The 12392-nt window shown below is 36.4% G+C and overlaps 1 protein-coding gene across 8 annotated transcripts in view; it reads left to right on the plus strand.

Annotated features, from left to right (window-relative positions):
- The window catches only part of APLF (aprataxin and PNKP like factor), an 83154-nt gene that overhangs the window by 50551 nt on the left and 20211 nt on the right, over window positions 1-12392 (plus strand). For 4 of the 8 annotated variants that reach the window (XR_012499000.1, XM_074341257.1, XM_074341259.1 and 1 more), the window contains exon 9: window positions 6456-6502. Coding sequence is in view for 7 of the 8 variants with exons in the window: in XM_074341257.1 (XP_074197358.1) it covers window positions 6456-6502 (47 nt within the window). In the remaining variant the exon portion in view is untranslated. The other 4 variants (XM_045523204.2, XM_074341260.1, XM_074341258.1 and 1 more) reach the window with 4 other exon arrangements.

The raw sequence follows: 12392 nt of genomic DNA on the forward strand, positions 1-12392 counted from the left end.
GTAACAACATTGCTGCCTGACATGTAATGTCAGGCAGCCTTGTTAAAACATGCTGGAGTGTCTTCTCTGGTTTTGTTTTTCTTTCTCCATTATTTGAATATGCATTCATTTTCATAATAATACATTTGTTTTTCTTTGTTGTATTTAGTGTTAATTGCACACGTATAAGAATTTTTGGAATTATTCTGGCATAGATGATAAATTGTAACGATTTTCAATGAACAGAATGACTCCTTTCTCTTATTTTATGCTGGTTTAATCTTTCAGTATTTAATAGAGGCCATATTTCTTAATTTTCCTTTTTCTCCTAAATTTGAGACTTAGATATTTGATAACAAATGATTCATGTTTTTGCTTTAGGTTTTTAAAATAACTTGAATTTCAAAAGTGCACGATAAATTATTTGGGAATAAAAACAAAAATATAGTATGATTGTTCTTTGCACAAACTGAACATCTGAAATGCTAATCAGTATTATAGAAGCTGGTGTAAAACGGTACTTTTGGTTCATTTAAAATTTTGAGAGGTGAGTTTTGGTATTAGGTTATGAAATTTTTTGGAAGTAAGCAAAAATAAAAATTACTCTGTTCTTGTCACTGCCTAGTTAATCTTCAGGTAGCTCTTCGTGATGGAGAGATAATGAGTTTTTAAATCAGCAGGCTTAGGTTCTAGTTAGGGTTATGCCAATTCTGTAGCAAAACTTTGCATGTCATCTGGTTTTCCTGGGCTTCAAAGTTCCTCATGGAAACAGGAAGGTTGGCTCACGTGTGCGCTGGGGGCCTCCCCTCAAAAGAGCGGACATCTAGAGCAGAGAGCAGTGTAGTCGTGTTCATATGGTCACATCAGTTACATTCGTATCTTCTCTTCCTTAGCCTTCTTTGCTGTCTCCTCTGTTTTCCCGCTGGTAATTATTCCCAGGCCACAGGGCTCTCAGTTCTCTGATCCTTTTCCTTCTCTCTTCTGTACTTGCTCCCTAGGTGAACTAATTCACTTTAATGGCTCCAGACTCATATGTTCAGATACCTTCACTTGGTTGTAAAATAGGTAGTTCAGATGTACCGCACCTGAAACAGGACTCTCGACTTTATCAGGAAAACTGCTTTCCCGTGTTCTCCCCCTTTGTAAATGACTTTACTGTTCACATAGGGTTTAGGTCCCAAACCAAGAAGCACCCTTGATTCTTCTCTTTGCTTCACATCACTCATTCAGTCCATCAGCAGTTTTTGCCATAAAATGTGTTAGGGACCTGGCCGCTTCTTACTTCTGCTACTGCCATCATCTTGGTCATCGTCTCTTACCCGGTGTACTGCAGTAGCTTCTTCACTGATATCCTTGTTTCTTCTCTTGCCCTTTAATAGTTCATTTTCCATGCAGTTTTTGAAAAATAAGTCATATTTTGTTGATTTCTTACACAAAATCTTCCAATAGCATCCCACAAAACTCATTCCCATGACTTACAAGTTCTTCTCTGACTTCACTTCCTACTATCTTCCTTCTCACCCGTTCCTCTTGATCTGTACAAATCTTTGTATGTTTTTCCAAATACCCTAGCTTCTTCCCCCCTCAGTGCCTTAGGAAATTTGAAGACATTTTCTATTTTATCTTCTTGGAGCGTTCTTCCTTCAGGTACGTATTTGTTATTCATAGATCTATATCATTAAAATCAGAAGTATTTCGGAAGTTGTATATTTTAAAATATAACAGCTCACAAAAATTTGATGTGGTTATGGATGTATACCTCTGTGTTTAGAACCCAAAGATTTAAAAAAAAACAAAACAAAACAGGATTTTGAGGCCTGCTGAGTTACAGAAAATGACCATTTGTGTAAAAGGTTGATGTAAATCCTTTGTGAATGAACTCTGAGTAAGTATTTCCATTCATTTTTAGGAAAAAGTCCTGGATGGAATTTGACATCGTCCTTGAAAGTTATTTCAGATGTTCATATGTCCCCAAAGATCTGTACAGGATTGCCACTTCGCCTTAACCCAGGGTTATATGAAAAAGACATTCTTGCCTTGTTGCAAAATAACTGATTTTTGAAAATGGGATACGCATAGGCAAATGTTAGAAAATATTCTGTAAATATGTGATGTGTGATTGGGGGAATATTCAACTATAATAACTGTGTGTATTATTGAAGGAAAGATTCAGCTACTTGGTATTAATTGGCAGTTACTTTTACCGGCACGTAGAGATTTTAGTCATTGTTGGCTATCTTGAAGTAAAATTGATTTCTGTTTCTATAAAAGTAGCTGACGCCTATAAAATGCTTAATGGGCTGCAAATGTTTATACACATCACTTCACTTAATGCTTAGAACAACCCTGTGTGGGGTAGGCAGTACTACACCTGCTTTACAGATGAGGAAGTGGAGGCTTGGCCATAGGACGCGCCCTGCATTAACCAGTAGAGGGCATGGTTTGAATTCAGACTCAGTTCTTCTGATCTTGAAACCTAAGCCTTCCACAGCAGAATGTGGGTGATCTAAAGTTTAACAAACCAGGTGAGAACAGGTCCAGGTCGCAGTGGCCTCTGTCTCTTAAGCGTCTGTGAAGGACTCACTATGTTCCTAGTTGACCAGGGTGAGTGACTGACTAGAGCTGAGTGTAGCCTGTAATGCTGAGTAGTCAGTATCTCAGGAACCTGACTTCAGGAGAGTCCGCTTAAGATGATCGTCAGATTTTCATTGTTTCCTGGGGAAGTAATATGAATTGTTAATGGCAGGAAATTCTAACGTATTTTGTGTATTTAGGTTTATGTAAGAAGATTCAGTGAGTACTTTATTAACTTTATAGGTGTGAGTGCAAAGCAATTTCAGCACATTGACATTCTTCTCACCCTAATGAGAATGGGCATTTGGCTTATATCCAATAAGAAAACTGCCTTTCAAAGGACAGACTTCTCAAAACATCAGAATTCATGGATTACAATTTACTAAAAATAAAAAAATTAAATATTAACATTAAACTAAGAAAACTCACCAGTCTAGAAATTATTAAAAACTGCTTTTTTTTTTGTACGCTAACCAATGGGAATTTTAAATTTTGATTTGTATTGTGAATGATTCTTGCAAGTTCTTTCCAACAGCCATTTTCTTAAGAAATGACAGTAAAGGTAGCAAAAAACAAGTGTCTTTTTTTCCCATTAAATAGGGAAATAGAAAATATTTCATCGTTTCGGAAACTCACGTAAAAGCTTAATTTAAAAAACTTTTTTGTAGGAAAAAAGTTGATTATATTCTTGTAGATAGATAATTTATGACAAATATAGTTGAATGCCACCTTGTGAAAGATATGCATAAGTGCTGTAAAAGATATTAAAAAGTATAAGAAAAATCCATGGCTTCCAGCAGCTCATTTGACAGATGACAGAAATAATACACACACACACACACACACACACACACACACACTTGTGTTGGACATTTAGGTGATAATATAAGAAATTATGTGGTAAGTACCAAATGGTAGATATAGACAATATGTTCCAGAGATATTTCTCAGTAGTTACCAGAATTGCCTTCCTGAGGAAGGTATGATTTGAACTTAGACAAGCAGCGTAGAGTTAGAAGAATATTCTTGGCAAAAAGGCTATGAGCAAGGACCTATCAATGGCAAAGACTCAAAAGCTATTTTTCCATAGTAGAAATGAAGGATTGGGCTGCAAATAAAGGTGAGGACTGAGATTATGGGGGCCTTGAAGGAGAGGATAATTTAAGGAATTTAGCATTCAGAGTTCTTAATTTTCTTAAATTTTTTTACATTTAAAATGCTGGGTAAAAGAAACATGTCTAAAATCTGGTTTTGCTGTGAGTATGTGCTGTTGCCTTTGATGATATATTTTTGTTTCCGCTTTGGCTCATTTTCTTATTGATGCCTGTGTAGTCTGTGAGTTATAGTATCAAGAAAGAATAAAGTATATTTGAAAATACCCTAAAACAGGAAACTTTCAAACCTGTCCTGGTATTTTCTTCTTCATTTTCAATGAAATAACTAGCAAAATCTTTACTGACGTTAATTATTAATTGGAAATTTCGTCTCTTAAGTTAAACGTGGAAAAGCACCAACTCAGCTGGTTTCTTCTGGTCTACACTGCAGGCTTGCAGCTGTCTTTAATGAAAATAGCGAGTTCTCTTAGAAACGGATGGAAACTATTAGCAGAACCGCAAAGAAACAACTTTTGCCCTGTAAGGCAGATTACACTCTGCACGTGGAGCTGGAAATCTCTTCCTTTTCTGAGTACAGAATTTCATAAGACGTATTTCTGCTCTTCTTTTTGGAATATACCGGTGTAAGGCTTTTCCCCTATTCATTTAGTCTGAAATGACTTGCCCTTTCCTCGGTAGTATGGGAGGTTAGGTTGTGCAGATTGGGTATGTAAGCACCCCAGGGCATGCGTTCCAAGATAACAGGGATTGGGGAACTACCTTCGGCAACTTTAAGGTGGAACCGGTACCCCCACCCCCGCCCTGTTTTCTGATGCTGTGCCTTCATTTGGCCTTTTAAAGAACTGAATCTCCTTTACAGTCTTTCTAGCCCGATAACTGATGCCAGCAGCCTTTTAACCGGCATTTGGTCCGCAAGTGTACTTGTCCCTGTCAGCCCCCTTGGTTCCCTTCCTGTGCTTGTTTTTCAGGCCTGACGTTTAGTTACTTGAAAGTTTCTAAAGCAGTATTTGAGGGAGGCTCTAGTAGCAAACGATTAAGTCCATGTTGAACTTTCCAATAATCATGCTCTGTTAAGGGCAAAACAGAAAAAGACAGAACTGCTTGGTGTCTGAAGCAAACATGCATTAACAAGAAGGAGAAAAAGCCTTTAAAAATGATTGTGGGTAGAGGGGGACATGTGTATAGTGTTAGCACTTGAAGAATCTTGATGAAGATGTATGGGATTTTTGTGTACTAAACTTGCCACTCTTCAGTGGTTTGAAATTTTTTCAGGATAAAAAGTTACCACTGTATTTTACCACAATAAAAAAAAAAAAAGATTTTAAAAAGACTGCAAAAAGTAATCTCAAACAGTTAGCATTTTTTTCCAGATTATTGATGAAAAATACCTTTGATATTAATGTCCCTCATTTTTCTGTTCCACCTCCCCTGATGTCCAGTATTAACTGTACTTTGATAAAGACTGAATTACACAAGTCAGTAACCTGTGCCACTGTGTTCAGTAAGGGAAGATCTCCCCACAAAGCATCATTTGCATCTCTCTTCATCACATTTAAGCTGCCCAGTTTCTTTCGTTTCCATCAAAAGGTCCAATTTGGGTTAATTACCCCAAACACACAATCTTTTGGTGAATCTTTTTTCCACTTTTAAAAACTGTTGACTTATGACCCCAGTTAACTGTGTGCTTGCACTCTTATATGGTGTTTATTGCTCATATTGCGGGAAAAGTTACCCCAAAAGAAAAGATCTTAACCAATAAGAAATGTTGCTGACACCTGACACAGAGCCTGGCATGTAATAAGTACCCCCTGCGTGTTTCTTGGACCGCTGATGATGAGTCAATGGCTAACATTAATTACTTACCACCTACTGCACCCTTAGACTAAGGACTTACTGTGCATTTTGTTATCCTCACAACAGCTTCATATGAACCGTACACCGTGGCGCTTATCTATTGTCGACATTCCCCAGCTCTCCTTTGTCATTCCCCTAAGAGAAAGGTACCCACCGAGTGGATCATGATCAACCAGTTAGAGCTTTGGGGTTTTGCTGCCTGGGTAGTTTTGCATTATCTAGAGAATGTCTTGTATATACAGTGTACCCAAATATTTGTTTAATAAAATAGTAGGTGGGGTCATCAGTGCATATAATCAAAAGTAGATTCAAACAGTAGTGTCTGTCTGACTTTGCTGTATGTTATATAACTTTCTCAATGCAAACTGACCTGTTTTCTCCTAATAATTGGTTGATAATCTTTGGAGAGACATGACATGAGCTTTTGTCTTTGGATTCAAGAAGAGCCTTAAAAATATCCTTTAGGCATTACACACACACACACACACACACACACTTGCTATTTTGTGTTATATATTTTATATACTAATGCACATTGTATTTTATGTATGTGACATATGACATTGACATTTTAGAAATACCGTATGTTAGATTTGTGTCATACTGCCTTTCTGTAGAATGTAAGTCATGAGGGAAGAATTTTGTCCGGTTCACCACTCTGTCTTTGCATCTAGAAATGTGCCTGGCCTGGAGTTGGCACCCAATAAATGTTGTAATTAAAAAGCTGATGCTTTGTACAGCGTGGTGACTGTGGTTAACAACAACAACAGTAACAAAGTAAATGCTTTTCAATAAGAGGCTTATTGTTAATTTTATTTGTAGATTAGTGAGTACTATAGTTTAATTTAAATAGCCTTATTCATTTTTAGTGATTGTCAAACTAGACCTTATATTTCCTTTCTTTCTTTTTTTCTTTTTTCTTTTTTTTTTTAGGAAGAATCCCCAGCACAAGATAGAATATAGACATAGTACACTTCCAGGTAAGAAATTTTACTTCAGGAAACCCAGAATGGAACCTTTAAATGATTCTCCTGTTAAACCTAGATACAGTTTGCAGTTATTGTGATTTTTTTTCTCTGTGCTTCTGTGGATTTGTTGAACTGCTGATTTTAATGATTTTCTTCAATTTAAAAAAATGGTTAATTTGTATATGCATGTTTACTGCAATCATTGTCTAACGATGTATGTTTGCCTTTGCATCTGTTATGATTCTTTGGTTTGCACGTACCTTAAAACAAAATCTCAAACTGGCCTAAGTGATACAGAGGCTTTATTGACTTCTATAACTGAAAAGTCCAGAAGTCGGGCTAGATTTAGACAAGATTTATTGCTTTGGTTCATTAATAATGTCATCAATGTCACCAACAACCCAATGTCCTTCCCATCATTCTGTCTTTAGAGGGGTGACTTTTATCCTAAGACTTGCTCCTCTCCCCACGAAGGGACTATACGCATCCTTATTCAGTTGGGGTGATAAGCACCTGTGTTTACATGTAAAGAGAGAGAAAGAGAGGGCAGCTTTTGACTCACTATTCCCAGGAAATATCATGAAATTCACTTAAAAAAAAAAAAGCTGGTTTAGATCACATTCTTATTGTTGATGAATCACTATGACCACTGATTAGTTTGTACCACCCTTGGAAGCAGGGTACAGTCACTTTCTTCAGAACCACAGGGATCCCTAATAGAAACTAAAGTTTTGCAGGATGGAGAAGGGGTGTTAAGACACCAGAGGAGCAATTATTGAATGTCCATCAGTCCAGTTTACATCAGTCTGTTTTACCTTGTATTTCCCCTGCTTCTAAATGCTGATATTTTTTCCCTTTAACAAATCCTGGCTTCTTCATGCCATTTATAGTGTAGAGGCCAATTCAGCACCCAGTATGTCTGCCCACAGAGTGAGAGGATAAATACGTACTGATCCAGGCTATGCCCACAGGCCTTGTATGTGTATAAACACAGCCAACTCGTAACCAAGTGATAAAAACAATCAGTGTCACCATAAGGGACATTTGCTATTTCTTATTGAAACACACTCCAGTGCTTTAATACTCCAGACACGAATATAATCATTTTATCTGAGCTAAGATGGTATGGAGGTTAAATGTAATACTTTCTTTACTAAGGCTGTATCTAAAGCTATAGCATTTATGGTTGTTAAATGATCTTTATTTCAAACAGTAACTTAATATATTATATTAAACTTGATTTTATTGACAAATTCTAGCATTGTTTTATGAAAGATCCTTTGATATATTTGTATATCTTTACAGAACTAGGAACCATTTTTCCCAAAAACCGTCGATATACATCATATGGCATAGTTAATTTAAAAGTATCTGAATTTCCTTTGAAAAGTCTTTGAATTATCACTGAAGTATTTTCTGGATAAAGGGCATATTTTTAAAACAATGTTTTTAAGAAAAGCTTTTTATTTCATTGGAAAGACAATTTTTGAAAAAAAATATATGATATTTTAAAGTAACAGTCTAACCTTATATTTTTAATGTACTTTCAAGAATAATGTAATATAGACACAGTAGCTTTCCCTACTCTAAAACCTACAAATTAAAGTGTCTGGAGTATTTCAAATATTAAATGTTGAGGTCTCATTATATTTCTTAATTTGGAGATACCTGACACAGAATTCTAACATACTTGTTCTTCTTATTTCCCAAATCCTGAAAGTTCAACATTACCCAAGATCTTAATCTCATTTATGTAACGATCCATTTACTGATACACTCATTTATTCATTTATTATATGTCTTGCATGTGAGCAAAGTTACAGATGTAACAGGAGAGCCAGCCCCGGCTCTACATACTTGTGGTGAGATGCTCTAAAATCTTGGTGGAAAGGGAAGGAGCACTCTCTGCTGGGGTTTTTCAGGGTAGACTTGATGGGGGAATCTTAAATTAAACTGGTCTTTAAGGTGGTAGGATTTCAGTCGTCTTTGTTTCTTAGCTCTGGGGGAGTGGGTGTAGAACATCCCAGACAAAGTGAGTAACAGGGCAGTCAAGGCCATTGAGGAAATAGTAAGTTGTGTTTGGAGTTAGCAGGTGGATCAGTTTAACTGACAGGGAGAATCTCTGTAGTTACTTTGAATGGTACTAGAGAAGGATGTATTGAGGTCAGATCATAGAAGCTCTTGAAAGCTAGTCCAGTGTTGTACGTACGTGGACAAATAGCGATATAATGGTGAGCAGGTATTTTACCAAAATGAAACTGGTGATGTTGTGCAGTCTGAACTAGAGAGGAGACTAGTGAGGCAGTTGAATAAAGGACCAGAATGAGGCCACCATGAGAATGGAAAGGAAGGACTGGTTACACGAGAGATTTTGATGGAAGACTCCATAGGATTTGCCAATTGATTGGCTGTGGTGTGGGGGATGGGATACGGTAGAGGAACTAGGAATGGCTCAGAATTATGGTATAAATTATCAGGAGACTGGAGATGGTAATAGAGATCAGGAGGAAGAACCAGGTAGTTATGGGGTTTTTAAAGTTTAAACATGTTAAATTTGAGGTGGGGGTGTCATAACTACATAATGAAACAATAAAAGTTAATATAGACCCATATACAGTACCAAATACTGTAGAATGTTACAATATAAAACATCTACATTAAACTTATTATTCCACTTCTGATTTGTAGCATTCCTGAAACACTTGACTGTATAAAGAAAGTTCTTCCACACATGTAGCAGTGTGTGCAGTGTATTCCAATTTTTGTAGGTTTGACTGCTGTCATCTGTTAAGTTTCTTGCATATCTAATTGGTTTAAAATTTCACTAACTTTCCACACTTTTTTCAGAGTGCTGCAGCATTGACACAAAATACTGAATACAAGAGTGACCAATGCCAGGACAATTGTATTTTGTACTTCCTTAGCTGCCTTACCTGTTGACAGCATTTGAAAGAAGCTGTCATCAGCATGTTATCACCTGATTATTGGATCATTCTTTCTGACTTTTATTATTATGTGATATCCATGATTTTAGGTGGTCAGTACCACTCGTGGATGAAAATTCAGAATGCTCTACGGATAGCTGTTTTAATATTTCTCTAGTTCTGCAATTGTATGCATACATGTGCTTATGTATACTTTTTTTTTTTTCAGAAGTAGAAGCCAAAAGATCTAGAAAGAAATCTATTAAGGAAGGTTAGTGGTACTTAAATGAAATTTAAGTGTGGGGAAAGTGGAGAGATTTTGGAACATGAAAAAGGCTAACACAATGGTGTTTTTAAAAAGAAAAAAAGATTTCATGTATAAAAAAGTGAATCAGACCTGCACAAACTGCTTTCCCAGAGTTAAAATGTAAATACCCAAATAGTAGCTTGGTACATTAGAAAGATGAGTGTTTAGTAGTAAAATGAGGCATTAAAAAATGTTTATTCTTGTAATATGTTTCAAGTTTTTATCTTTAGAAATTTGGGGCTAAAGTGTTTTTTTTTTTTCACTTAAATGAAAATTGACATCCTAACTAGTCCTAAGGTTTACTGGAGGAGAAAGGAAAGTAAAACCTGAAGAATTACCGATGTTAAACTGTAAGTCTGCTGTGAGGCATCTGTTTTCTTAGATCCTGTTACCAGAAAACTATTTGGAGAAAATCAGCAATTTGGAAACATTTTTTTTTCAAGTAAAAGTCTTCCAGCCTGCTTGTGACACAGTATACCCTTCATTAGCTCCACAGACTTGGTTCTGGGGATGAGAATTGGCAGTGACATTCTAAATTGTCAAGGAAATGTTAGATACAAATTTCAGAGTTGTCATTCTGATATCACAGATTCCTCTGCGTAAATAGAAAAGTCAGAAATCAGCACATCCTAATGCCGATAGTTAATAGCATGTTCCTTCAAACTTGTTAAAGAGTTTGTTGCTTTTTCGAAAGGTTGTTTCTTTCATTGTTATGGGAATGATGGGTATAGGTTATCTGTCAGTTTTTAAAAATAAGTGACAGCTTTTTTCTCTTGTGCTGCTTTCAAGTAGTCAAGTTGTCAATCTGTCCCTTCATTTCATATTACTTTACGGATGTGTAGAGAAAATGATGCTTCCTGCTTTGGCCATCGAATTAGGATTTTGGAGTCAGAAAAGATCTTTGAGGTCATTTAATCAGCATCCTTGGATTCACAGATAAAAAGACAAATTCCATTAAGTGCCTAGTTCATTGTCATGGCTTGTTTATAACACAGATCTTTATACTTCTGCCCTCCTGGTCTATCTCTTTTCCTCAAACCATGCTATTTTTTAAAGAGACTTCTTGTTGGGCGAGGGGATGGAACACCCCATAAAAACAGCAGTAAATAGCAGCTAGAAACTTAAAAGAGACCTAGGTGAAGACAGAGGGGAAAAAAGCGTTCCTTCCAAGCACACCTTGATTTGGAAGAAACAAGCTCACTTCTCATTTCTCAGACATGCTCAACAATTACATTTATTTTTTTAAAAAATTGAAGTTTAACAATTATGTTTCCAATGAGCTAGTCGCAGTATAAGAAAATGCTACGTGTAGGTATAGACTTACTTTTTTTCAAAACTGGCTTTTAAACGTTTTAATTCTGTGGAAATCTGTTGGAAGTCACAACTTCCAATAAAACTACAAGAATTTTATCTTTTGCTATTGACTGAAAAATTAAACAACTGCTACTTCACCTCCCGTTATGATTTTTGTGCCCCTGTGAGCTTTTCCCTAACTGTGGCGTTCTCTCCAGCACTGGGCTCTTGGCTCGGGGTCTTCTATTACGTGGCTCCTCGTATCTGAGCCGCCTGGTTCTCTAGCTAACAAGCTCCCTTGTCTGAGAGGCTTTCTTTGAAATTTTTGTATAACAAAACAGTATTATTTATAGCAAGGTTTACGTGAACTTTACTGGTTTCATCACTTTAAATCCAGATATTCAGATACCATGCTTCAGCTTGTCCGGAGAATACATACATGGGTGTTTTTTTCTTGCTTTCTGCGAATCCCTTTTGCGTAAAAGCTTACTTACTAATTGTTATGGCAAAGACAGACGTTTTATTCCTAGGTTAGGTGCTAGTCATATTTATTTCAGAACCCTGCTTCCGGAAATTATTCCCACAATTCAGGAAATCATGTACTAATTCAGATCAACAAGTACGCTGATTCAGAGCACTTTCCAAGTAAGTAAAGTTTCATTATCTCTGTGGCCCAGTTTCATACACTGTTATTTCTCTAAAAATACCTTCAGGACTTAAAAAAAAAAAAAAAAGAATAGGAACTCCCATCTAGATGGCATTTGTAATGTGGAATATTTTAAGTCACTACTTACATTTGCAACAAGAGAGTCTATTTAATTGATTCCACAGAGATAATCACATGTCAGCATTTAAAATCCTGTTAGGAAATGTGAACGTTGCGCCACTAACAAGGGACATAGTGCTGGGTTCGAGCGCTGACTTCGCCCTTGTCACAACTTTGGCTTTTCAGATGCTTTCACTTAAAGCACGTGGTACCCGTTCATGTGAAGTCAAGGGGATGAAATTTGACCACCAGCTCCATTGTTATGTAGGGTTTTTTTTTCAGAATCTGAACCTCCTGTTAAAAGAACATGAATGGGATGCTTATGTAAGCATCAAATGTAATGATGATTTGATAGATAAAAACAAATTTTTAAGGAAACAAATGGAATTCTTCTGACTAACATGTCCTTATTGCTTCAACAAATAAGCCTGCTCAATAAATTGCTAAGGATTTGCAGGGTTCATTAAGGCTTAAAGTGCCTTCAGTTAGCAGGGTTTACATAAAAGTCTTTAATGTAACTCATCGCATTAACAGGCAGGCTAGTCGTTAAAAGTGTAGGTTATAATTAGAAGGGTTTCTGTAAACTAAAGGTGTTCAGCAGTTGATTTGCAA

This window comes from Camelus bactrianus, chromosome 15, assembly GCF_048773025.1.
Source record: "Camelus bactrianus isolate YW-2024 breed Bactrian camel chromosome 15, ASM4877302v1, whole genome shotgun sequence".
Classification (NCBI taxonomy): domain Eukaryota; kingdom Metazoa; phylum Chordata; class Mammalia; order Artiodactyla; family Camelidae; genus Camelus; species Camelus bactrianus.